This window comes from Jaculus jaculus, chromosome 1 (assembly GCF_020740685.1).
Source record: "Jaculus jaculus isolate mJacJac1 chromosome 1, mJacJac1.mat.Y.cur, whole genome shotgun sequence".
Taxonomy (NCBI): domain Eukaryota; kingdom Metazoa; phylum Chordata; class Mammalia; order Rodentia; family Dipodidae; genus Jaculus; species Jaculus jaculus.
The window spans coordinates 325,108,114-325,130,645 of NC_059102.1; the positions used below are offsets into that span (position 1 = coordinate 325,108,114).

General features: G+C 48.2%; 2 protein-coding genes across 2 annotated transcripts in view; both read left to right on the forward strand.

The window, feature by feature from the left end:
• Parp1 (poly(ADP-ribose) polymerase 1) overlaps positions 1–16,803 on the forward strand; it is a 44,286-nt gene extending 27,483 nt beyond the window's left edge. Inside the window, exons 9-23 of the mRNA XM_004653256.2 lie at positions 452–592; positions 1,067–1,306; positions 1,542–1,610; positions 1,854–1,986; positions 2,797–2,992; positions 6,765–6,893; positions 8,875–8,958; positions 10,236–10,358; positions 10,747–10,875; positions 12,205–12,303; positions 13,306–13,458; positions 14,147–14,274; positions 14,793–14,854; positions 15,599–15,713; positions 15,955–16,803. Coding sequence (XP_004653313.2) covers positions 452–592; positions 1,067–1,306; positions 1,542–1,610; positions 1,854–1,986; positions 2,797–2,992; positions 6,765–6,893; positions 8,875–8,958; positions 10,236–10,358; positions 10,747–10,875; positions 12,205–12,303; positions 13,306–13,458; positions 14,147–14,274; positions 14,793–14,854; positions 15,599–15,713; positions 15,955–16,036 — 1,883 coding nt within the window. The 3' untranslated portion in view covers positions 16,037–16,803. The remainder of the gene's footprint in view (positions 1–451; positions 593–1,066; positions 1,307–1,541; positions 1,611–1,853; positions 1,987–2,796; positions 2,993–6,764; positions 6,894–8,874; positions 8,959–10,235; positions 10,359–10,746; positions 10,876–12,204; positions 12,304–13,305; positions 13,459–14,146; positions 14,275–14,792; positions 14,855–15,598; positions 15,714–15,954) is intronic.
• A 705-nt stretch (positions 16,804–17,508) lies between these two features.
• Positions 17,509–22,532, forward strand: part of Lin9 (lin-9 DREAM MuvB core complex component) — a 49,594-nt gene continuing 44,570 nt past the window's right edge. The window contains exons 1-2 of the mRNA XM_045144110.1: positions 17,509–17,662; positions 18,327–18,445. Of these exons, the coding sequence (XP_045000045.1) occupies positions 17,509–17,662; positions 18,327–18,445 (273 nt within the window). The remainder of the gene's footprint in view (positions 17,663–18,326; positions 18,446–22,532) is intronic.

Here is a 22,532-nt window from a genome sequence, read left to right on the forward strand (position 1 = left end):
AATAAAATAAAGAAGTATTTAACAAAAAAGTGCAATTGCTTCTTACACCAAAAGTGGAATGAAAAAGTTAATAGAAAGACTCAGAAGTCCTTTTGCCCATCCCACTCCAGTGTCCTGGTGTCACCCCAAAAACGCAGCCTTCTTGGAGCAGGCCCAGGGTACCCCAGATGCATAGATTACACCATGTCACAGTGCCCTACCCAATCTTGTCTGTGTTAAGGAACCTGTTTGGGTTCTCAGGGTAGTTTACCATCCTTTCCTCTGCTCTCCTGTTGACTGGGGGCCTCTGTTTTTATAGGTTTTCTCCTGCCCCTCGCAAGGAGCAAGGGTAGAGAGAGCGGCCAGGTTTCTCCCGGGTGCGGGGCTGCTGCTTGATCTTCCTGCCTCTCTTCCTTCTTTTCCTGGGCAGCGGCACAGTGAGCCCAGCCTGACAGTTGCTCTCTCGTCCCAGGTAAGCCACTGTCCAACATGAAGATTCTGACGCTTGGGAAACTCTCGCAGAACAAGGATGAAGTGAAGGCTGCAATTGAGAAACTTGGTGGCAAGTTGACAGGAACAGCCAGCAAGGCCTCCCTGTGCATCAGTACTAAGAGTGAGTTTAAGATGGATTCGCAGGAGAAGATTGTGATTCTCTCGCAGCTGTGTGGGGAGGGAGGGAGCGTATGTATGCGAGGATGGCACTCAGAACTCGCCTCACCATTGCTCAGATTCCATGTGAAAGAAAACTAGTAATGTTGCTACACTGTGTTACGTGTGTTCCCATAAGGTACTCCCCTGCCCTTTCCTTTCTCGGACACATTGTGCTGGGGGACCATTGTAGGTCTCAACTTCAGGGTCCAGTTCTGTGCTCACCGGCTGACACCCCGCTGTAGGGCTCTGGAGGTCACCCTTGTGATTTCATACCTGAGGGGCCAGCTTCTGCTACAAGGGGAAGCTCTGAGCATCTGATTTGGACACTGGAGGTGATGCTGCTCTTCCCGGGAAATAATATTGTAGTAACTAGAGGTCCAGGGTGAGTTTTAGGTTTATGGTTTGTTTTTGTATTTTTCTTTCTGATGTTGAACAGAGGAGGTGGAGAAGATGAGTAAGAAGATGGAGGAAGTGAGAGCAGCCAGCGTCCGTGTTGTGTGTGAGGACTTCCTCCAGGATGTGTCTGTCTCCACCAAGAGCCTCCAGGAGTTGCTGTCAGCCCACAGCTTGTCCCCCTGGGGGGCTGAGGTAAAGACAGAACCTGTTGAAGTAGCGGCCCCCAAGGCGAAGTCAACTGCACCCGCCAAGAAGAGCAAAGGTCCCACCAAGGAGGAAGGTGAGGCTCAGCAGCCCCGCCCGAGGCCCATCCTCTTTCTGTGTCCCTGAAATGATCTGTCCTGTCCGGTGCTGTCTGAAGCCACTGCCTCTGTTCACCATTAGGTGGGCACAGGACAGTGGGCCCTTCGTGGTGCCACAGGCAGTGGATAGGTGCCATGCTGGCAGATGTTGCCTCTGGAAGCTGCTCTTCTGCTTTAGTCCTTATCCTGAACATTTCTTTGTCCCCTCTCTAGGTGTCAACAAATCTGAAAAGCGAATGAAATTGACACTTAAGGGAGGAGCAGCTGTCGATCCTGACTCTGGTGAGTGAGCGTCACTGGGAGCCACTGGCACTGCCCCCAGCTGAGTAGCAAATGACCTGTGGGGACCAGACATCCTTTGCCAGGCTGGCCTATAAATCCTGGCAACATGGGAGTCAGTGGTTTGGAACCATCTGAAGGTGGTGTAGCATGCAACCAGGCAGAGACCCCTAGGCCCACAGAGCCTTTCTGTCAGAACCCTAGTCCTTCATGGGCGAGAACTACAGGAGCTTTCCTCCCGGACAGGTCTGGAACATTCTGCACATGTCCTGGAGAAAGGTGGGAAGGTCTTCAGTGCCACTCTTGGCCTGGTAGACATCGTGAAAGGGACCAACTCCTACTACAAGCTGCAGCTTCTAGAGGACGACAAGGAGAGCAGGTGAGCTGGGACAGGGTGCTGGCCTGCAGGGCCCAGAGCAGGGGACCTCGTCATGGACAGCTGTGTGTAAGGTCTTGCCATAAAGAGAAGAGGAAGCCACTGGCCACCAGCCAAGTTGCAGTGCCTGGGTTCAGCTTCATAGGATGTGCCTTCATGTCTCCCAACTGGCTTTGCTCTTAGCAAAACCTTGAAAGAATCAAGGTTCACAATTTTCTCATTATACACATTTTAAACTTCCTCAAGGAGGTAGTTTAGTAAAAACTGAAATTACTCTTAAACTCTAAACTGATAGAGATTTGGGCATGTTTAAAGTTCTCCCTCAGTGGTTGGATGCCTCCTAGCATGCTCAGACCCTGGTTCCTCTGCAGCACTGCTAAGTGAGTGAACAAGTGAAAATGGGCAGTTTGTAGAACAGGACAAGAAGCTGATTCTGGTCTTCTCATAGCCCCCTTCCCCTCCCCCCAACTAAGGTCTCACTCTAGTCCAGGCTGACCTGGAATTCACTATGTAGTCTCGGGCTGGCCTCGAACTCAAAGTGGTCCTCCTCCCTCTGTCTCCCGAGTGCTGGGATTAAAGGTGTGCACCAATATGGCTGGCCTTGCATCCCTTTTTTTTTTTTTAATTTATTAAAGACAGTATGAGTATGCCAGGGTCTCCTGCCAACTATAAACTTGGGACATATGTACCGCTGCATCTGGGATTACATGCATACTGGGGACTAGAACCTAGGCCGTTAGGCTCTGCAAGGAAGTGCCTTTAACAGCTGAGCCATCTCTCCAGCTCCTTTACCTCTTTTTTGCCCCCCCACAGGTATTGGATCTTCCGGTCTTGGGGCCGTGTGGGCACAGTGATTGGCAGTAACAAACTGGAACAGATGCCATCCAAGGAAGATGCCATTGAGCACTTCGTGAAATTGTATGAGGAAAAAACCGGAAATGCCTGGCACTCCAAAACCTTCACAAAGCATCCCAAAAAGTTCTATCCCCTAGAAATTGACTATGGCCAGGTAATCACTTAATGTTCTTACACAGTCTGTTCCTACTAAAAAGAAAAATCCCTTAATGTCCACAGGGAGTCAGATGGTGTCACTAGATAATAGTACCAATTTTTTTTTTTTTTTTTTTTTTTTTTTGGTTTTGTTGTTGTTGTTGTTGTTTGGTTTTTGATTTTTCGAGGTAGGGTCTCACTCTAGCCCAGGCTAACCTGGAATTCACCATGGAGGCTCAGGGTGGCCTAGAACTCACAGCAATCCTCCTACCTCTGCCACCCGAGTGTTGGGGTTAAAGGTATGCGCCACCACGCTCGGCTAGTACCAAATGTTTAAAGACGAGTTAAATACCAGTTGCTTCACAAATTCAACTATGGACACTGTTGGAATGTAGATGCAAAGCACTCAGAATACCTACAAACCAGATGAGGTAGGTCTTGAGGATGTATACGTGAAGTTCAAGTGTAATACAAACCCAAAGAATACAAGGTTAGTTTAACATTATAAATAAAGGACAAACAAAGTCACATGTTCAGTTCAGTAGATGCAAAAAAAAAAAAAAAAGTCTTACTAAAATCTATAACATAAAGCATGAAGTGAAACTTAGATAAGAATAGTGATTTTTTTTTTAATTGGGAGTGGGTCTCGCTATGTAACTAAAGCTGGTCTTGAACTTGCTGTTCTCCCACTTCAGCCTCCTGTGTGCTGGGATCGCAAGTGTGCACTCTCACACCTGCTGGTGGTAGTTTGGAGGGGTCAACGAATAGTGTTTGAGTTGTTCTGGACGCTCATTGGGGTGACTCATGAGTTGAAGGGACCTGATACAGCAGTGGGGTAGAGTGATTCGATGTGCTGTGCTAGAGCGCAGGGTCTTATTTCCAGTATTATCTACATCTGTAGTTTGAGAGTCTCCTTAGGTGGTACAAGATAGCATTTAGTTAAACGTTTGTATTTATTTGCGAGCACTGAGTAAGAGTGTGTGCATGGGCACGCCAGGGCCAGTAGGCTCTACAAGCAAGTACCTTTAACAAGCCATCTCTAGCCCTTAGTTGCTGTTTTTGTGGCATAATGGTTACATTCTGCTTGAGACAGGGCCTTGCTAAATAGCCAGGTTGGGCTTAAAGTGGTGATCACTTTTCCTCAGCCTCCCAAATACTAAAGTTATAGGCATATACTGCCATGTCTAAGGCATCCTTTCTTGTATTTATTTTTCAAGGTAGGGTTTTGCTCTAGCTCATGCTGACCTGAAATTTACAGTGTAGTCTCTCATAGCAATTCCACCTTGGCTCGCCAGGTGCTGAGATTAAGGGTTTACACTACCAAGCCTGCCTTCTTTTTTTGAAGCATCCTTTCTTAAACCTGAATAGACTTCCCTGACTGTGTTGTATTGGGGGGAGGGATACATAGCAGTTTTACAACCAAAAGGAAATTTTTATTTTATTTTTAATTATTTATTTATTTTGGCATTTGGGTTTCATTCTAGCTAGGCTGACCTAGAATTCACTATGGAGTCTCAGGGTGGCCTCAAACTCACGGTGATCCTCCTACCTCTGCCTCCCGAGTGCTGGGATTAAAGGCGTGCACTACCACACCCAGCTAGGAAAGAGATTTTTAGATGGGTACAGATTTGAAGTCTAAACCTGTGGAGTCTAACATGACCCAAAGGGAAAATTCTTTGTCATAGAATATGTTGTGAACTCTGTATTAAAGAAATAAAATTCAGGGCTGGAGAGATGGCTTAGCAGTTTAGGCACTTGCCTGCAAATCCAAAGGACTCTAGTTCAATTCCCTAAGACCCACATAAGCCTGATGCACAAAGTGGTGCATACATCCAGAGTTTGCTTGCAGTGGCTGGAGACCCTAGCGTACCCATTCTCTTTCAGTCTCTTTATTTGCCCCCCCCATAAGTAAACAAAATTACTTTTTAAAAAATAAAATAAAATTTAATTGGGGGTGGTGGTGCACACCTTTAATCCCAGCACTTAGAAGGCAGAGATAGGAGGATCACCGTGAGTCCTAGGCCACCCTGAGACTACATAGTGAATTCTATGTCAGCTTGGGCTGGAGTGAGACCCTACCTCAAAAAACCTAAATAATAAATAAAACTGGGGAAAGCATAAAGCTAATCTTAGTAAATTAACCCCATATGTTCAAAATGTTCTTGTTGTGATTTGATTGATACTATAGCAAAGCTGTTGAAAATTTTTTCTTTTGGGGGGCGTGGTGTTTCGAGGTAGTCTCACTCTGGTCCAGGCTGACCTGGAATTCATTGTGTAGTCTCAGGGTGGCCTTGAACTCAACAGCAATCATAGGCAATTCTACCTCTGCTTCCGGAGTGCTGCGATTAAAGGCATGCACCACCATGCCCGGCTCTTTTGGTTTTTTTTTTTTTCTAATATTGAGGTTTTAAAGCTGTTGTATATTTTATACTCAGCACTTACACAGTTCAAAACCTCAGTAGCTGCCTAGTAAACTTAACACCAATCTAGAGGTCTCTTTGCTTTTGGATTTGTTGGGACTCTGTGTGTGTGTGTGTGTGTTACTTGGTTTGGTTTGTTTACAGCCCAGGCTGGTTTTGAACCCATAAGCGTCCTTCCTCAGCCTCTCGCGTGCGGGGATTATACCTCAAGCAGCATTTCCTCAGCTACATAGACTCTGAGGGAAGGCAGACGTGGTAGCTAATGGGAACAACTCCCTCTAGTCAGGCATGGGAGTCTGCAATCAGTCAGACATTGTGCGTCTCTGTGGTGGTGACTGTCCTTAAAAGCAGAGTCACTGAATGGGCCTTGTGGCTCCCAGCTATAATCCCCCACTCAGGAGACTGAGGTAAGGGGATCACCATGTTTTTTGAGGCCAGCTTGGGCTACAGAGTGAGTTCCAGACAACAAACAAAACAACAAAAAGGAGTGGAGTAACTGAGTCTTAAGGGATGTGTGCTTAATAAGGCTTTTAAAAGTATGGACAGTTTGCCTTCCAGTGAGGTCACCTCACAGGACGAGTGACTGCTGTAAGGCTCGGTGTGGCAAAGGGAGCCCTGGGAGGCACCAGGGACACTGCAGCACAGTGTGGCTTGGCAGCCTGGTTAACCAGGCAGGATTCACTCTATGGCCCAGCTCATCACCCTCACCGCAGAGTTAGGTGCCAGGGACTCCATGGTGGACCGGCAGTACCCTGTCCCCTCAGCCTGAGTGTGAAGGCAAGAGTTGAGGCAGTCATAATACAGCTGGCCTTGATGCAGTCAGTTCTCCGGAAGAGAGGAGTAAGGTCTCACATGCCGTTAGTTTACTAGACAGTACATTCTTGGGGAGAGGAGGTGAGGAGTGGGTGAGTAAATGCTAGGATGCACCCTAACATGACAGGCTGGCTGTGACAGGAAAGGGACTGAGTGAGGTGCTTCGAGACTGTAGAGAAGGCTATGTAATGTCAGTCCTGCAACTAGCCCTGTGCGAGGAAGTGCAAGGGACAGGGATAAATGTGTCCTGAGGGCTTATGTCCCATTGAGCCAAGGTTCGCTTCACTGCAGCACAGCGCCACCAGGATGGGTGTGAGTGGGCACTGGGCAGCTTCTCAGGGCACCACCCGCCCCTGCAGACGTTACCGTAGCAGCTGGAATATACGTGTGGTACAACCCGGAGGACTTGAGTACATGGGAATTGCTCTGCCTCCGTGCGAAGCCCATGCCCGCCTGGCTCCTGGTGCCTACCCAGAGGCTTGGTGAGTGTGTGGCTGTTTTGCGGGTAGTATTCCATTCTGTGTCCTAGTTGCCTCACCCTGACCTGCCTTCCTGAAGGACGAGGAAGCCGTGAAGAAGCTGACGGTAAAACCCGGCACCAGATCCAGGCTCCCTAGGCCGGTGCAGGAGCTTGTGGGGATGATCTTCGACGTGGAGAGCATGAGGAAAGCCCTGGTGGAGTTTGAGGTTGGTGCCACACGCCTTGTCTGCTCAGCTGTTGGGGACTGTGGGTGCTGAGCTGGTGAGAAAATCTCTGGCTGCTTTTGCTTTCTCCTCTCTCTCAAACGGTGCAGTGGCTGCATGGCCTTATTCCACCCCAGATGCCGGGGCACTTGGTGCTCAGGCTGCACTGCCTGTTTTGCTTGCCAAGAGTCATTTGGTGTGTTGTGACCTCTGCAGAGCGCTGTCCCTGGGCCTCCTCTCCTTGTGCTTTTCCTCGTTTTCCCATAAGGGTAGATAGACCTAGGTCTTTGTGAGCCCCCAAGTATACCAGCTAGTTGGTGCCATGGAGATTTCACTCACTGTTAGAAACAGAAGACTGCTATGACCACCACCGTCCCGTGTGCAGAGTGTCCTGACCATCTGTTTCCAAGAAAAGGTCGGGACTGAGCATAGCTCAGTAGTAGCGCGGTGCTTGCCATGCATGCGAGAGGCCAAAACAGTGCAGGTTGGAGGTGGGATGACGGTAGGTGCAGCAGTTGTGCTTCTGCCTGGGCTAATGCGATCGGGACCACATGCCGAGCCAGGAATAGCCCATGTCTGTACCTCACCTCCAATCTTCTCAGTAGAGGCAGAAAGGACCCTTACTCTCACTGTGACTTGCCCAGCCTACACAGCCTCTCTTCCGCAGCCACAAGCCCAGAGGCTACAGGCTTTCTGAAAACTGAGTGACTGGTGGACGCATCCAGTGCCAGTGTTAGGACACAGTGTGGGGTCCACTGGCATACAGTGTCTCAGCCCAGAAGCTGAGTGAGCAACATAGGCAGGTTTACTCACAGAAGGAAGAACTGGTGGAGGAAGGCTCAGAATTGTTAGCTTTACATCACTATGACAGAATACCTGAAAAAAAAAAAAAAGACTTCTAAGGAAAGAGGTTTATGTCAACTTACTGTGTCAGAAACTTTATTCGGCCCATTGTCAGTTGGCTGTGTTGAATTTAGGGGTGTTAGGTCAGTGTGATGGTGTGTAGGGGAACAAGCTGCAAAACAAAGGAGACAGGCAGAAAGCGGGCCTGTATTCCCTTCTGGGGTATAGTGACCTAATTTTCTTCCGCTAGGTGCCACCAGCTTCCAATAGTGCCATCTGCTGGTAACCAAGTGTTTGGGGGCCAGTGTGGATCAGCCACCCAGAAAGCAGGCAGAGAGCATTCGTCTCCTGACCTTAGCGCAGTCTGCCTGCTCTCAGCCTGCAGCAGAGGAGCGCCCGTGGTGCCGCAGTGGGTAGCAGCACTGTTGGTGCATGATGTAAAAGGGGCAGTGTCAATTGAATAAATGTGGGTGTGTGTATAAAAACAGCCACTTAAAAATGAGAGGGTGTCGTTCTGGCCTGGAGCCCTCTTGGCTCTAGGACCCTAGGCAGGGCTGTCTGGAATGGGGAGCTTGACCAATGGGCCCTTGTCCTTTAGAGTTGGAATTAGAAATACTAGACTGTAGGAGAGCCCTGACTGGCTTGTCCCAGCATTAATTGAAGTGAACAGAAACCTTCAACCCAGGCCCTAGTTCCTATGAGCAAAGGGCTATACTATACCTTCTGTTGAGGTGAGTCACTGGATCTCAAGGGCCCCAAGAGGCTGGGTGTGTTCAGTGCTGGGCCTATCCTTCCCGTCACCACCCTGCAGAATGCCCGGCCTTTGTGCCTCCTGTGTGTATCAGTTACTTTCTCACTGCCCTGAACAAGAACCCAACCTGAAGCACCTTAGGGGGAGAGAGAGAATTTTGGCTTACACTTCCAAAGGGCAGTCCCCCATGGGGTGGGGACCATGGCAGGAGCAGGAAGCCAGCATCACATGAGCAGTGAGAAAGTAGGGTCCAGCTAACGACCTCAGGGCTGCCCTGTGACACGCTTCCTCCAGCTGGACTCCACAGCGGGGGATTAAGTGTCCCAACACCTGAGCCTGTGGGGGGGGCGGGCGGTATTTTACATTCAAACCAGCACATCTTCTTCTCAGATCGACCTTCAGAAGATGCCCCTGGGGAAGCTGAGCAGGAGGCAGATCCAAGCTGCCTACTCCATCCTCAGTGAGGTGCAGCAGGTAAGCAAGGGCCACTGAGCCTCTCTTGGGGAGTCCCTGGTTCAGTTCCCCGGGACCCATGTAAAGCCAAATGCACAAGGTGGTGCATACACCTGCAGTTCATTTGTTATTAACATCTTTCATATGGATACATCATGTGTTGGTGTCCACTTTTCCCTTGTCCCTGCCCCAAAAACGTGTTTAGAAAATATTCTAAGCACCTTGGCAAGTAGACTGCCTGACTGGTGCTGAGAACCGGTTGTGAACTGAGCTGTGGATCCCCGTTGCCCATGATTGTGAGGAGCGCCTGCCTGACACCCTGCGTCATTTCTCAAGACCCGCACCCTTCCCCTGCAGATCCTCTGCAGTGCAGACAAATGTGGACGGCTTGGTAAAGCCTACACCGCAGTGAGCATGAGGCCAGGGGTACTAGCCCATTGCTCTTCGTCCATCCTATGGTCACCTAGACTACATACACACAGAGCTCCTGTGTATCGCAGTTGTACCGCTGTCAGTCTCTTTTTATGCACTGAGCACCCTGGGTGTCGGCACTAGGTGGCGCTGTGGCAGTAGGGGTCATGTAACTCTTCTGTGCCTCGTTGCCTGGGCCTCTGGGTGTAGTAAAAACAAAGTCCCTGCTGCACACGTGGTCAACTGGTAAAATACACCTGACTGGATTCTTCATAACACTGAACACCTTCCCCAACATTATGAAAAGTTTCAAACTTAAAAGTCAAAGGAATTGCCCTGCATGGGGTGCTCTCCTTTAGTCCCAGCACTCGGGAGGTAGAGGTAGGAAGACTGATGTGAGATTACGACCTGCCTAGGACTACAGAGAGAGTTCCAGGTCAGCCTGGGTTAAAGTAAGACGCCACCTCAAAAAAGGGTGGGGGGAGCCTGGAGAACTGGCTCAGCAGTTAAGGCGCTTGCCGCAAAGCCTAAGGACCCTGGTTCACTTCCCCAGTACCCACATAAAGGCAAGGTGGGTGCATGTGTTTGGAGTTCACTCATTGCAGTGGCTAGAGGCTCTAGTGCAACCATTCTTTCTCTCTCTCGTTAATTAATTAAATTTTTTTTAAGCAAAGGAATTTTATAGCAGTAGCAATGAACCACAACATGGATTTTTGTAGTGATTTCTTGTGTTGGGGCTGCAGGATATAGTAACATTTCATCGTGTGGACAAGCTGTCGTGCAGGGCCACCACATGTTGTGCTGTTTAAGGCCTGCCTCTGCTCAGTGTTACAATGACCATCTCTCTCTCTTTGTTGGGACTGTTCCTTCTGTCCTCTCCCCTCCAGGCAGTGTCACAGGGCAGCAGCGACTCCCAGATCCTAGATCTCTCCAATCGCTTCTATACCCTGATCCCTCACGACTTTGGGATGAAGAAACCACCCCTTCTGAACAACGCAGACAGCGTGCAGGTAGCGGGCTGCTGGGCCAGGCCTACTTCTTGGAACTCCCTTCCTCCCCATGACCTGAGGGTGTGATCCACCTGCTTTGTATTCTGCCTTTTCTTTGCCAAGTGAATTTGAGGAAGAGCCATTGGCTGAGGTCAGCGGTGGCATCTTTAGTGTTGATGGTTTCCTTGTCCGTCACTTATGTTTGAGAGCTCCATCTCTCATCTCTCCAGGCATCAGGGACTTGTTAGCACCATCAGGTATGGGTATGCCTGCGAGTGACAGATGTTGCCCTGACTAAGCCCTTCCTCAGTATAGAGGATAAGGTCTGCACACAGAACTTCTGTCCAAAAACTATGAATCTGTCTCCCTCCCCTAAGGACCTGATTCCAGGTCTTTACTTTGTCCCTAGGCCAAGGTGGAAATGCTGGACAACCTCCTGGACATTGAGGTGGCCTATAGTCTTCTCAGGGGTGGATCTGATGACAGCAGCAAGGACCCCATTGATGTCAACTACGAGAAGCTCAAAACTGACATTAAGGTAAGACAGTTGTTCCTTCCCAAGCATCAGTGGGGAAGAGCAGTGGTCCTTAGCCTGAATTGTCCATTCAGAGCTCCTGCAATATGTGACAGGGCCATGAATCTGCCCTTCTCACATCAAGATGGCAGTAGTGACCCATTGAGATCCTTTGTCAAGGGACACTTCTTCTGGAGCTTAGTCCTTGGCTTGATTTTTGAAGGTCTTGCAAAACGTTTTTTCTCCTCCCATTTCTGAGACACATAGTACTTGAATGGGATGTGCTTGAAGCTCAGGCAGAAGTCACCCTACTGAGACCGCCTCAGCTGCCACCCTGGCCTTGAAGCTAGCCTTGATGCTGTAGTGTGTGTCTAGTATGCTCAGCCACCTCTGCTTTCTCCTGTAGTAGAGGTGACAGTGTGCCAGCCTGTACTCCTCACTAGGCAGGTTGGACATGCCAGGGTCTAAGCAGATCATGACATCAAACATTCCTTCTTGATGCGTACACTAGATTCTTGGTGAAGGGGCTCATTTTCAGCTACAGTTTTGAAGCTTTTAATTAGTAGGGATGAAGCCCAGAACTCCTAAGTCTTTGGGAAAATATAAGAACACATAAAAGCCTCCTGTATAACAGGCTCGGTTGATTTGGTGTGGTTTATATTGATGCCACATTACTGGGCACATGCTGAGCCAGTCATGCACACATGGCTCTGAGCATGCATCCCTGTACTCAGAATCCCTTGGCAGTGCGGGGGTACAGTACAGGTCAAGCATTCACTTGACATGCATGGGGCCTGGATTTCATTCTTAGTAGCACCCCCATCTCCACTCCCAAAAAATAAACCTGTAGCTGATAGGATCTTTGTCATTTTCATTTTGTTTTGTTTTGTTTTTTCAAGGTAGGATCTTGCTCAGGCTGACCTGGAATTCACTCGGTAGTCTCAGGGTGGCCTTGAACTCACGCTGATCCTCCTACCTCTGCCTCCCGGGTGCTGGGATTAAAGGCATGTGCCACCACACCCACCTGGCGTCTTTCATTTTTATTTTGTGGCATCTCCATCGTGTGTTCTCACATCAAGTTGAACTGCTGTTCTAGAGGCAGGCCCTTGCTGTGGACTCTTTTATCACATGAACAGCGAACTTTGTCTCTTCCTTTGCATGTACCCCAGAACATAGGAAACAGGCCCCTCCTCTGTTGTCCGAGTACATGAAGAAGCAGTGCCCGGGTGGAGGGAGGCATGGCCAGGGCTGGCAGGGAGACACTGGCTCTTGTTGGCACTGAGTTTGTATTATTATTTTTTCCTTGCCACCATGAGGTTCTCCCTGTCCTGATCCCAGATGCCTGTTTTCCAGGTGGTTGACAAGGATTCTGAAGAAGCCGAGGTCATCAGGAAGTACGTTAAGAACACTCACGCAACCACACACAATGCCTACGACCTGGAAGTGATTGATGTAAGAACCTCTCTGCCTCCTTTCCTACCCACCAGTCTCCCCTGTCCCCTCCTCCAGCCTGGACTAGGAAAGAGCGTTCTGCTTTGCTTTAAATTACCAGAGGAAGTGACTTGTTTGTTTAGCAGAAAAAGTAGTAGTCCTACTTTTGGCAGTGGGATTTTGTTTGTTTGTTTTAATTTATTAGCGAGAAGAGAGAGAAAGAGGCAGATAGAGAATGGGCGCACAGGGCCTCCAGCCACTGCAAACGAACTCCAGACGCGAGCGCCCCCTTGTGCATCTGGCTAACGTGGGTCCTGGGGAATTGAGCCTCGAACTGGAGTCCTTAGGCTTCACAGGCAAGCGCTTAACCGCTAAGCCATCTCTCTAGCCCTTTTGTGTTTATTTTTTGAGGTAAGACTTCACTCTAGCCTAGGCTGATCTGGAATTCAGTATGTAGTATTGGGCTGACCTCGAACACACAGTGATCCTTTTACCTCTGCCTCCCAAGTGCTGGGATAAAAGGCATGTGTCACCATGGCCGCCTTATTCTGTTTTTTAAGTGCCCAGAACTGGTTTTAGAATTTAAAAAAAAAAAAAAAAGTTGATGATAAAGTTCCTCATGCCAGGTGTAATGACACGCCTGTAACCCCAGCACTGGGAGGCTGAAGCAGGAGAATCAAGGCCAGCTCAAGTAACAAGGTGAGTTCCAGGTTATTCTGGGCTACTGAGTGAGACGATGGATCTATTAAGAAAGTTCCTCAGATTCATGTCTGCTGCATAATAGTATTACTTCTATTTTTTTAACGGCTAGTTCCTTCTGGGTGAGGCCTTGGGTCACACGGGTTGTGTCACCTTGTTGCAGCCTGTGGAAAAAGTTCTTCCTACCACAACAGGACTGAAGTTTTCCAGCTCTGGCTAGGTACAAGTGGTCTGTAGCAACAGCTCCCATGTCCAGTCAGGCATTCAGTTAATCGTAGTAACAAACAGCTGCTTCTCTCTCCCGTTTGTTGATGGCCCACCTAGATCTTTAAGATAGAGCGTGAAGGAGAGAGCCAGCGCTATAAACCCTTCAAGCAGCTTCACAACAGGAGGTTGCTGTGGCACGGGTCCAGGACCACCAACTTTGCCGGGATCCTGTCCCAGGGTCTGCGGATAGCCCCACCTGAAGCGCCTGTGGTAGGTGGCTGCCTGGGAGGGGGGAGGTGCCTGTCCCTGCAGACTCTCCTCCCCAGAGAGCTCCAGCGCTTAGGTGAGAGCGTGTGGGCTCGGGGACTCGACTCGGCCCTGGTGATCGATGGGGTGTCAGCTCAGCGTTGCTGGCAGTGGTGCCTTCCCCTTCACCCTCCAGGGCCAGCCCCAGCAGCAGCACAGCTGCATGTGTTTCAGACAGACTCTGGAACAGAAATCTAGGCTAGAGATGCTGGGAATGCTATTAGCAATGTTGACATACAAAGAAAATAAAACAAGCAATTTTCATGTTACCTGCTGGGCTACAGAAGGGGTCCAGCCCCTCCCTCTGGTTGTAGCAAGTAGTGAGTGGGTTCTGTGTACCCCAGTGCGCCTGGACGGTGACCTCAGTTCCCTTAGCCTCGCGCTTCACTTAGAAGTCGCCAGCATTTGTTAGGCATGTGTCTGGTCCTTGTCTAAGTAAGTAGTGACTAATAGCTCATTGAATCTTCACATTCTACTCGTGGTTGAGAAGAAGCAGGGTCCAGAGCAGTCCCTTGGGCCATGCTGGCACTTGCCAGCACAGGTGCCTGATGGAGGTGACTTGCAGCACTTGGCTGGGTGGTGGGTGGCACGTGTGGGATGTCACTGGAGAATCTGCCTGATGTCTTCAGCTGTCCCTTTTCCAACCCTCCAGACAGGCTACATGTTTGGAAAAGGAATCTACTTCGCTGACATGGTATCCAAAAGTGCCAACTACTGCCACACATCTCAGGGAGACCCGATAGGCTTAATACTGTTGGGAGAAGTTGCCCTTGGGAACATGTGAGTATGTTGGTTTTGAGGTTGAGGTGAGGGCTGGAGGAAGAAGAATAGTTACTAGACCCCTCAAGTCAAGGGATAATAAGATACAAAGCACGCCTCAGAAAATGCAAGGTCAGGGACCAGCAACAAGAAACAGAAAGATGGAATTACTACAAGGTGTTCACCACATGACACCCTTGCCCTTCACAGAGACCAGTGGTGGGAGCTGGGAAGGGATGGAGGGCCCTTAGTCTCAGGTCTTCATTCCCAACAGGTTGGTTCCTCTGTCTTAGCTCAGGCATCCACCTGATGCTCTTGGCTATGACTAGAGCAAGGTAGTAGTCGAGGCCAGAGGTCCAGAACTCAAGCTAGACTGGAGCCTTCAAGCAGATGACCACAGCTCCAGACAGGCCCTTTCTTCGAACCCCAAAACACTGTCAGGAGGTGCAATTCCTATGTTTAAGAAGAGGCAGTCCTGCAGATTCTGGGTCCAGAAGCTAGAGAGGGAACCTGTGCTAAAACTGTCCTCTCTTGTATAGGTATGAACTGAAGCAAGCTTCACATATCAGCAAGTTACCCAAGGGCAAGCACAGTGTCAAAGGTACTGTCCGTCCAGCCTGATATAACACGTGAGAGGAGGGGAGTCTTCCTTCCAAATACTGGGTTCTTGGAGCTGGTAGCCAGGGATTTGGAACTTTTATCTCAGACTGAGATAGAAGGATCACCATGAGTTTGAGGCCAGCCTGGGCTACAGAGTGAGTTCCAGAAGCCAGGCATGGTTGCACATGCCTTTAGTCCCAGCACTCAGGAGGGGAGGATCACTGAGAGTTTGAGGATATCCTGGAGCTACAAAGTGAGTTTCAGGTCATCCTGAGCTAGAGTGAGACCTTGCCTCAAAAAAAAATAAAAATAAAAATAAAATAAAAAAGAAGAGGGAAGGAGGGGAAGGGAAAGGAAAAAGGAAAGGAAAGGAAGAAAAATTCACTCTAGCTGCAGCTAGTGTGGCAAGTTCCAGGGGGGCTTTAGGGCTTGGAGTGGGACCAGGTGCAGCAGGCAGGGAAGGACTTGATCACACAGGGTCGCTGCTGAGTGGTGGCATGTGATGAACAAGGCCTTTGTAACCACCCTCGAATTGTGTTTGGCAACAGCGTGTGTCTAGGGGCTGCTGCGGCTTCTCATTAAAACCAGCTAGGACTGATGCCTGGGAGTCTTCATAGCCTCCTTTCATCTGAAGAATAGAGTCTACAGACTGTGTTTAAGGGAACGCACACAGACCAGAATAAAGTAGATCTCATTTTCATGACCTTTCTCAGTATTTCTTAGCTCATGACCTTCTGTCTTGCAGGTTTGGGCAAAACTACCCCTGACCCTTCGGCCAGCATCACTCTGGAAGGTGTGGAGGTTCCACTAGGGACTGGGATCCCGTCAGGGGTCAATGACACCTGCCTGTTGTATAACGAGTATCCTTTTGCCATGTGTTCTGGAGCTGGACTGTGCTCATGTCACCTGGGGAGGGCTGGCTGGCGTGGTAATATGGTAATAACTGAGGTCTTGCTTCCCACTAGACAGATAAGCCTAGTTCCCCACCGTTCCAGAAGAATTGGCCCTTCGCTATGCCTGAGGAGACCCAGGCATTAGCCTTCCCTGCGGAACAGGTCACAGGGACTCTAAACCTGTTCACTCCTTAACACCCCCCTCCAGATACATTGTCTATGACATTGCTCAGGTGAATCTAAAGTATCTGCTGAAACTGAAGTTTAATTTTAAGACATCCCTATGGTGAAATATGCAGTGGACTGAGCCACGCCCCAGGAACTATGGGGTGGATTCCCCCAGGTGCTCGTGTATTCATGGACACACAGCAAAACCTCATCTAAGCCGTCGAGGGGTGTTACTCTCGTCAAATCTCCTAAGGAAGACTTTTCTATGAACAGGTTCAAAGGTTTTCCTAACATTTCAAGTCTCTTGTTCATGTTGCTTTTGGGGTAGGAAGGTGGTTTGGGGGTTTTATCCTGCCAGGCACAGCAGATAGGGGAAAAGTCGGGAAGAGGATTTTTGTTTTGTTTGCCTAGACTAGCTAGTCCTATGGGGAAAAATAAGCCACATCGCAATGTCTGCCTTACTGGTTCCCCAAGGAAAGAAAATGTGCTTCCTCCCCTTTTTTTCAACTGTTCATCTTTAGTTTGGGTTTTGACAAAACGATAAGCATTTATTTTTAGCTAAAAATAAAAACTAATTTCATACTATGTAGATTTCTTTTTTATCTTGTATTTACTGTCCCCTTCTTAAGTCTTTTGGGGCTTTTGTGTTGCTTTGGTTGTGATGATGGAGATCAAACGGGAGCTTCCGCTTCTAGAAATAGAGCTGCTTCTCACAGCTGTAGCTGGAGAAGCTTTCTGAATATGTAGTGTGGTCAATTAGAGTTGCATTTGGAATTCTTGACTCCGTTCATGAGCAATTTTGTCTTCCAAATTAAAGCCATCTGTAATCACCAATATAGCTACCCGAGGGCTAATAGTTCTTGTCAATTAAACTGCAAATGGCTCTCTACTCCTGTGTGTGTGGCTGGTCTCCTGACTGTAGATGTGGTAAGTCTTCACAGTGAAAGGACTGGTGAGGTGGTCTAGCGATGCACAGCTCTGAACTCCCAGAATGCCAGGCTGCAAACTAGGCCTTACACATTGAGAACACCTCATCTGAGTGGCAGAAAACCAAACACCATACATTAGAAGGCTCTCCTTCAGATTTTCAGTACTTGTGGTAATAAGATTCATGCTGTACTGTCCTGTGGAGGGCTGCTTTCTGTGAGCCCCAGAGGCCTCCTGGAGCTTATGTCACTGTTACAGAAAGGGAATGGGAATTGCAAGCCAGAAAAAACACAAGCCTGAGACCACAGCTGCCAGTAGCAGAGTGTTACAGAGGACCCCTGGAAGGGCTTCAAGTTGGAGGCTTAGTTGAAAGAACTCAATTCAAGATAGGAAAGAAAAGGCTAGAGAGGAGCAAGAGAGATTTCAGCAGCTTAAGGATTTGCCTGCCAAGCCTAATGACCTGAGTTCAAGTCCCCTGTACCCACATAAAGCCAGATGCGCAGTAACACATGGATGCACCTGTAGTTTGTTTGCAGCTGCTGGAGGCCCTGGCATGCCCATTCGATCTCCCTCTTCTATCTCCCTACTTGTAAATAAATGAAAATATTTTAAAGAAAGGGCTAGGGAGGTGGCTCAGGTGGGCAAGAGGTCAGTCCTCAGCACCCACATGAAGATCCAGGAGCAGCTGCACGTGCTGGTAACTCCAGAGCTGAGGCCCGAGGGCAGCAGGAGGACCGCTGCATCCGGCAAGTTGACCACAGCATGCGTCGAGCTCAGCGAGAGTCTGTCTCAAGGCCATGAGGTGGAAGAGCAAGAGGGAGGTGCTCACAGTCATCCTCTGGCCTCCACACATGGTTTGCACATACCATGCATTTTCACACAAGACAGTGAAGAAGGAAAACAAAGTTTACTGAGCGGTTAAGCCAGTGTCATTTGTGAGCTGTGGTGTCACGTAGAAACTGGCGGGGTGGCAGTTCAGTTATACTGAGGACTGTACACACCACAGCGAAGGTGTTGAGTTTCAAAAAGGGAAGATGAGCCAATTGGGGTGCAGTCCAGTTCTTACCACTTCTCAGAATCTAACTTGCAAGTCCCAAGACCCTGTGTCTGGATTAACCAGCCATTGAATAAAGCCCATCAGCCCTGCTTCACCTTCTAACCACACAGAACAGCAGCTACCCTCACACGGCACCTGAATAAACAGAGTAGTTTTAGTTTGGAGTGATTGTTTAATGAGTTCCCTGTAATCAAAACTGATTTCTAAAGAGAAACCTGACTTTATTCAAAGTGAGAATAAACCATGTTAGATTGGAATAGTAACATGCTACTTTTCATTTTAAAGAAACTCAAGTCTTAATAACAATCAAAATGTGATCAGTTAACTTACAATTTTAAAAACTAGGGCTTGGGTGTAGCTCAGTGGTAGAGCATGTGCACAGAGCCCCGAATTTCATTCCCAGCATCACCAAAAAATGTAAAAAACAGCTTTGCCCAGAGACTCGGTGCTGCAGGTGCAGCGGGCTGCCCTCCTGCCTGCGCACGCAGCCCTCGGGCGGCGGCGGCTGCTCGACCCCATCCTTGGCCCCCGTGTTTCAGACCATGCTGTTGGAATACAACACGTGCATGTGTTCACAAAGGTCCTAAGAGGCACTACACATTCCTCCTGCGTGTTAGCCAGAAGACCCACTGTTTCTCGCTATACTTGAGTGCTACACTCTTGGGGAGCTGAGAACAGCTTCAACAGGCTGTGAAGGTACCTCCTGGAACTTGACCTTGCCATAAACATCATGGCCTCGGCTTTCAGAAATGGGGGACTTTAGAGATGGCTTAGCGGTTAAGGAATTTGCCTGCAAAGCCAAAGGACCCAGGTTTGATTCTCCAGGACCCACGTAAACCAGATGCACAAGGGGGCACATGCACCTGGAGTTCATTTGCAGTGGGCGGCCCTAGCACACCCATTCTCTCTTTACCCTTCCCTCTTTATCAAATAAATTTAAAAAATGGGGCTGAGGGCTGGAGATGGAGAGATTGCTCAGTGGTTAAGACACTTGCCTGCAAAGCCAGGTTCAATTCCCCAGTATCCATGTAAAGCCAGAGTCACAAGGTGGTACATGCATCTGGAGATCATTTGCAGTGGCTGGAAGCCCTTGTACAATCATTCTATATCTGCCTTCTCTAGTAAATATTTTTTAATTATCTATTTTATTTGACACAGAGAGATGCAGATAGAGAAGGACTTTAGCTGCTGCAAACGAACTCCAGCATGTGCCACCTTGTGCATCTGCTTTACATGGGTCCTGGGGAATCAAAACTAGGTCCTTTGGCTTTGCAAGCAAGTGCCTTAACCGCTAAGTAATCCCTCCATCCCTCTAATAATTTAAAAAAAAAGAAAGAAAGAAATGGGGCTGAGAAGATGGTTCAGTGGTTAAAGGTGCTTCCTTGCAACGCCTGCCAACCTGAATTCAAATCCCCAGCACACACATAAAGCCAAAAAGTGGCACATGCACCTGTGATCCAAACACCCTAGCTAGACTGTCTCAAGGTAGAAAAAAAGTACAGACACCTCAAAGTTGCCCTCTCCCCACACATGTACCATGGTGCACATGCCCTATACACCAAAAAATGTTTTTAAAAATAATTGAATACATGGGCTGGAGGGATGGCTTAGTGGTTAAGGCGCATGCTTGCAAAGCCTAAGGATCAATTCTCCAGGTCCCATATAAGCCAGATGCACATGGTGCATGCATCTGGCGTTCATTTGCAGTGGCTAGAGGCTCTGGCATGGCCATTCTCCCACTCTCCCTCTCTCTGTCTCTAATTAAGTAAATAAAAATAAATCTTTTTTAAAAAATGAATACAGGCCAGATCAGATCCAGGGATGTCTGGGCCCTGTTAACACACTGTCAACTGTCTTTTTTTTTTTTTTTTTTTTTTTTTTTTGGTTATTCAAGGTAGGGTCTCCCTCTAGGCTAGGCTGACCTGGAATTAATTTACGGCAATCCTCCTACCTCTGCCTTAGAGTGCTGGGATTAAAGGCGTGAGCCACCACACCCGGCTGAGTTGTTCTTTTTTATGGGAGAGACAGAAATCGCATGCCAGAGCACACTTGACATCACTTACATGGGACCCAGAGAGTCAGCATGAGTCCTTAAAGTTTCACAGGCAAGCACCTTAACCACTAAGGCATCTTTCCAGCCCTTACCAAGTTTTTAAAAGTCTGTATCTGCCCTACAGAATCAGGAATGATTTTTATTATTATTTATTTGAGAGAAAGAGGCAAAGAGAATGGGCACACCAGGGCCTCCAGCCACTGCAAATGAACTCCAGACGCCTGCACCTCCTTGTGCATCTGGCTTATGTGGGTCTTGGGGAATCTAACCAGGGTCCTTTGGCTTTACACGCAACTGCTAAGCCATCCTCTCCAGCCTACTTAAATTTTTTAAATATATATATTTATTTATTTTCATTTCAAGATACTTTATTTTAAAAATGGGTCACAACACTAAGCTTTGGGCCCATTCTGTCATTGTATAAGCTACAAATGCTTGCTCAGCAGCTAAAGGGCACACTTTAGTATGTTTGAAAAGTGAATAAAAATCCATATAAAACAGATACTCAAATATGTTTCCATAAGAACACAAATAAGTGTGACCCCATTGCCTAGCTATTTTTTTTTAAATTTTTGTTGCTATTTATTTGAGAGCGGCAGAGAGAGAGAGGAGAGTGGGCGCACCAGGGCTGCTTAGCCACTGCAAACGAACTCCAGACGTGTGCGCCCCCTTGTGCATCTGTGGGTCCTGGGGAATCAAGCCTTGAACTGGGGTCCTTAGGCTTCACAGGCAAACGCTTAACCACTAAGCCATCTCTCCAGCCCTTCCCTAGCTTTTTTTTTTTTTTTTTTTTTTGAGAGAGAGAAAATGAGGAATGATTTTGTTGCCAAGTGTGATTATATACAGCTATAATAAATAAAAGCACTCTGGAAACAGGCAGCAGGTTCATATATTCAAGGCTAGCCTGGGATACCTATCTCAAAAAAAAAAAGAGAGACCTTGAGAGATGGCTTAGTGGGTAAGGCACTTGCCTGTGAAGTCTAAGGACCCAGGTTCAATTCTCCAGTTTCCACACAAGCCAGATGGACAAGGTGGTGCATGCATCTGGAGTTTGTTTGCAGTGGCTGGAGGCCCTGGTGCACCTACTCTCATCCCCCACCCCCATCTCTAATATTTTAAAGGAACAGGGATAAATATATAAGTGCATTATATGCATGTATGGAAATGACGTAAATGAAATCCATCTATACAACTACTATATTCTAATAAATTCCCCATCCCAATGATTTTGCTTGCATGGGGGGGAGGAGATAAGAGAATCGGTACACCAGGGCCTCCAGCCACTGTACTCGAACTCCAGACATGTGCGCCATCTTGTGCAGATGTACAGACCTTGGGCGCTTGCGTCACCTTGTGGGTTTGGTTTATGTGGGGTCTGGAGAGAGAACATAGGTCCTTGGGCTTTGCAGGCAAATGCCTTAACTGCTAAGCCATCCCTCCAGCCCTTCCTGGGTGGGTGTGTGGTTGTTTTTTTTTTTTTTGGTTTTTTGTTTTTGTTTTTTTTTGTTTGTTTTTCTAGGTGGTAGTGTCTCACTCTAGCTCAGGCCAACCTGGATTTCATTATGCAGTTTCAGGGTGGCCTCAAACTCAAGTGATCCTCCTACCTCTGCCTCCTGAGTGCTGAGATTAAAGGCGTGAACCACCACACCCAGCTCCCTTTTGATTTGTTTTGGTTTTTTGAGGTAGGGTCTCACTCTTACCCAGGCTGGCCTGGAATTCACTATGTAGTCTCAGGGTGGCCTCAAACTCACAGCGATCCTCCTACCTCTGCCTCCCAAGTGCTGGGATTAAAGGCGTGCACCACCATGCCTAGCCTTCCTTTTGATTTCTTGAGACTGTCTCTCAGAGCCAGACTTGCCTTTGTATAGCCGAGGATGATTTTGAATTCCTGATTCTCGTGCCTCTGCTCCCGAAGGCTGAGGTTACAGGTGTGCACCAACCACGTGCCAGCATGAGGCCTTCTACTTACCCGTGTCCACAAAGAAGGTGAGACCTGATGCTCCACCCATGTTCATGGGATTCACTCATTTGTGGCCTGAGTGCAGGGATGGGTTTTCATGACTTTGCTTTACTAGTCTACAGCAGGTAATCTTGGTTAAAAGAAAATACATTTTGGAAGGCTTACTAGGAAAAGTGAAGAAAATGTGACCTATAAACTTCTGTGTGTGTGAAGGCTGAGGAGATGGCTCAGCAGTTAAGGGCACTTGCTTGCAAAACCTGACAACCCAGGTTCAACTCCTCAGTACCCACTGAGGCATAAAGTAGCACATGCATCTGGAATTCATTTGCAGTGGCAAGAGGCCCTGGCATGCCCATACTCACTCTTCTATTACTCTAATTAATTAATTAATTAAAACATTTTAAACTCCTGGGCTGGAGAGATGACCTAGCAGTTAAGGTGCTTACCTGCAAAGCCTAAGGACCCAGGTCCGATTCTCCAGTGTCCACATAAGCCAGATGCACAATGTGGCACATGCATCTGGAGTTTGTTTGTAGTAGCTAGGGGCCCTGAGGTGCCCATTCTATCTGCTCCTCTCTCTCAAATATTTTATATATATATTTTGAACTGGTGAGTTAGCCC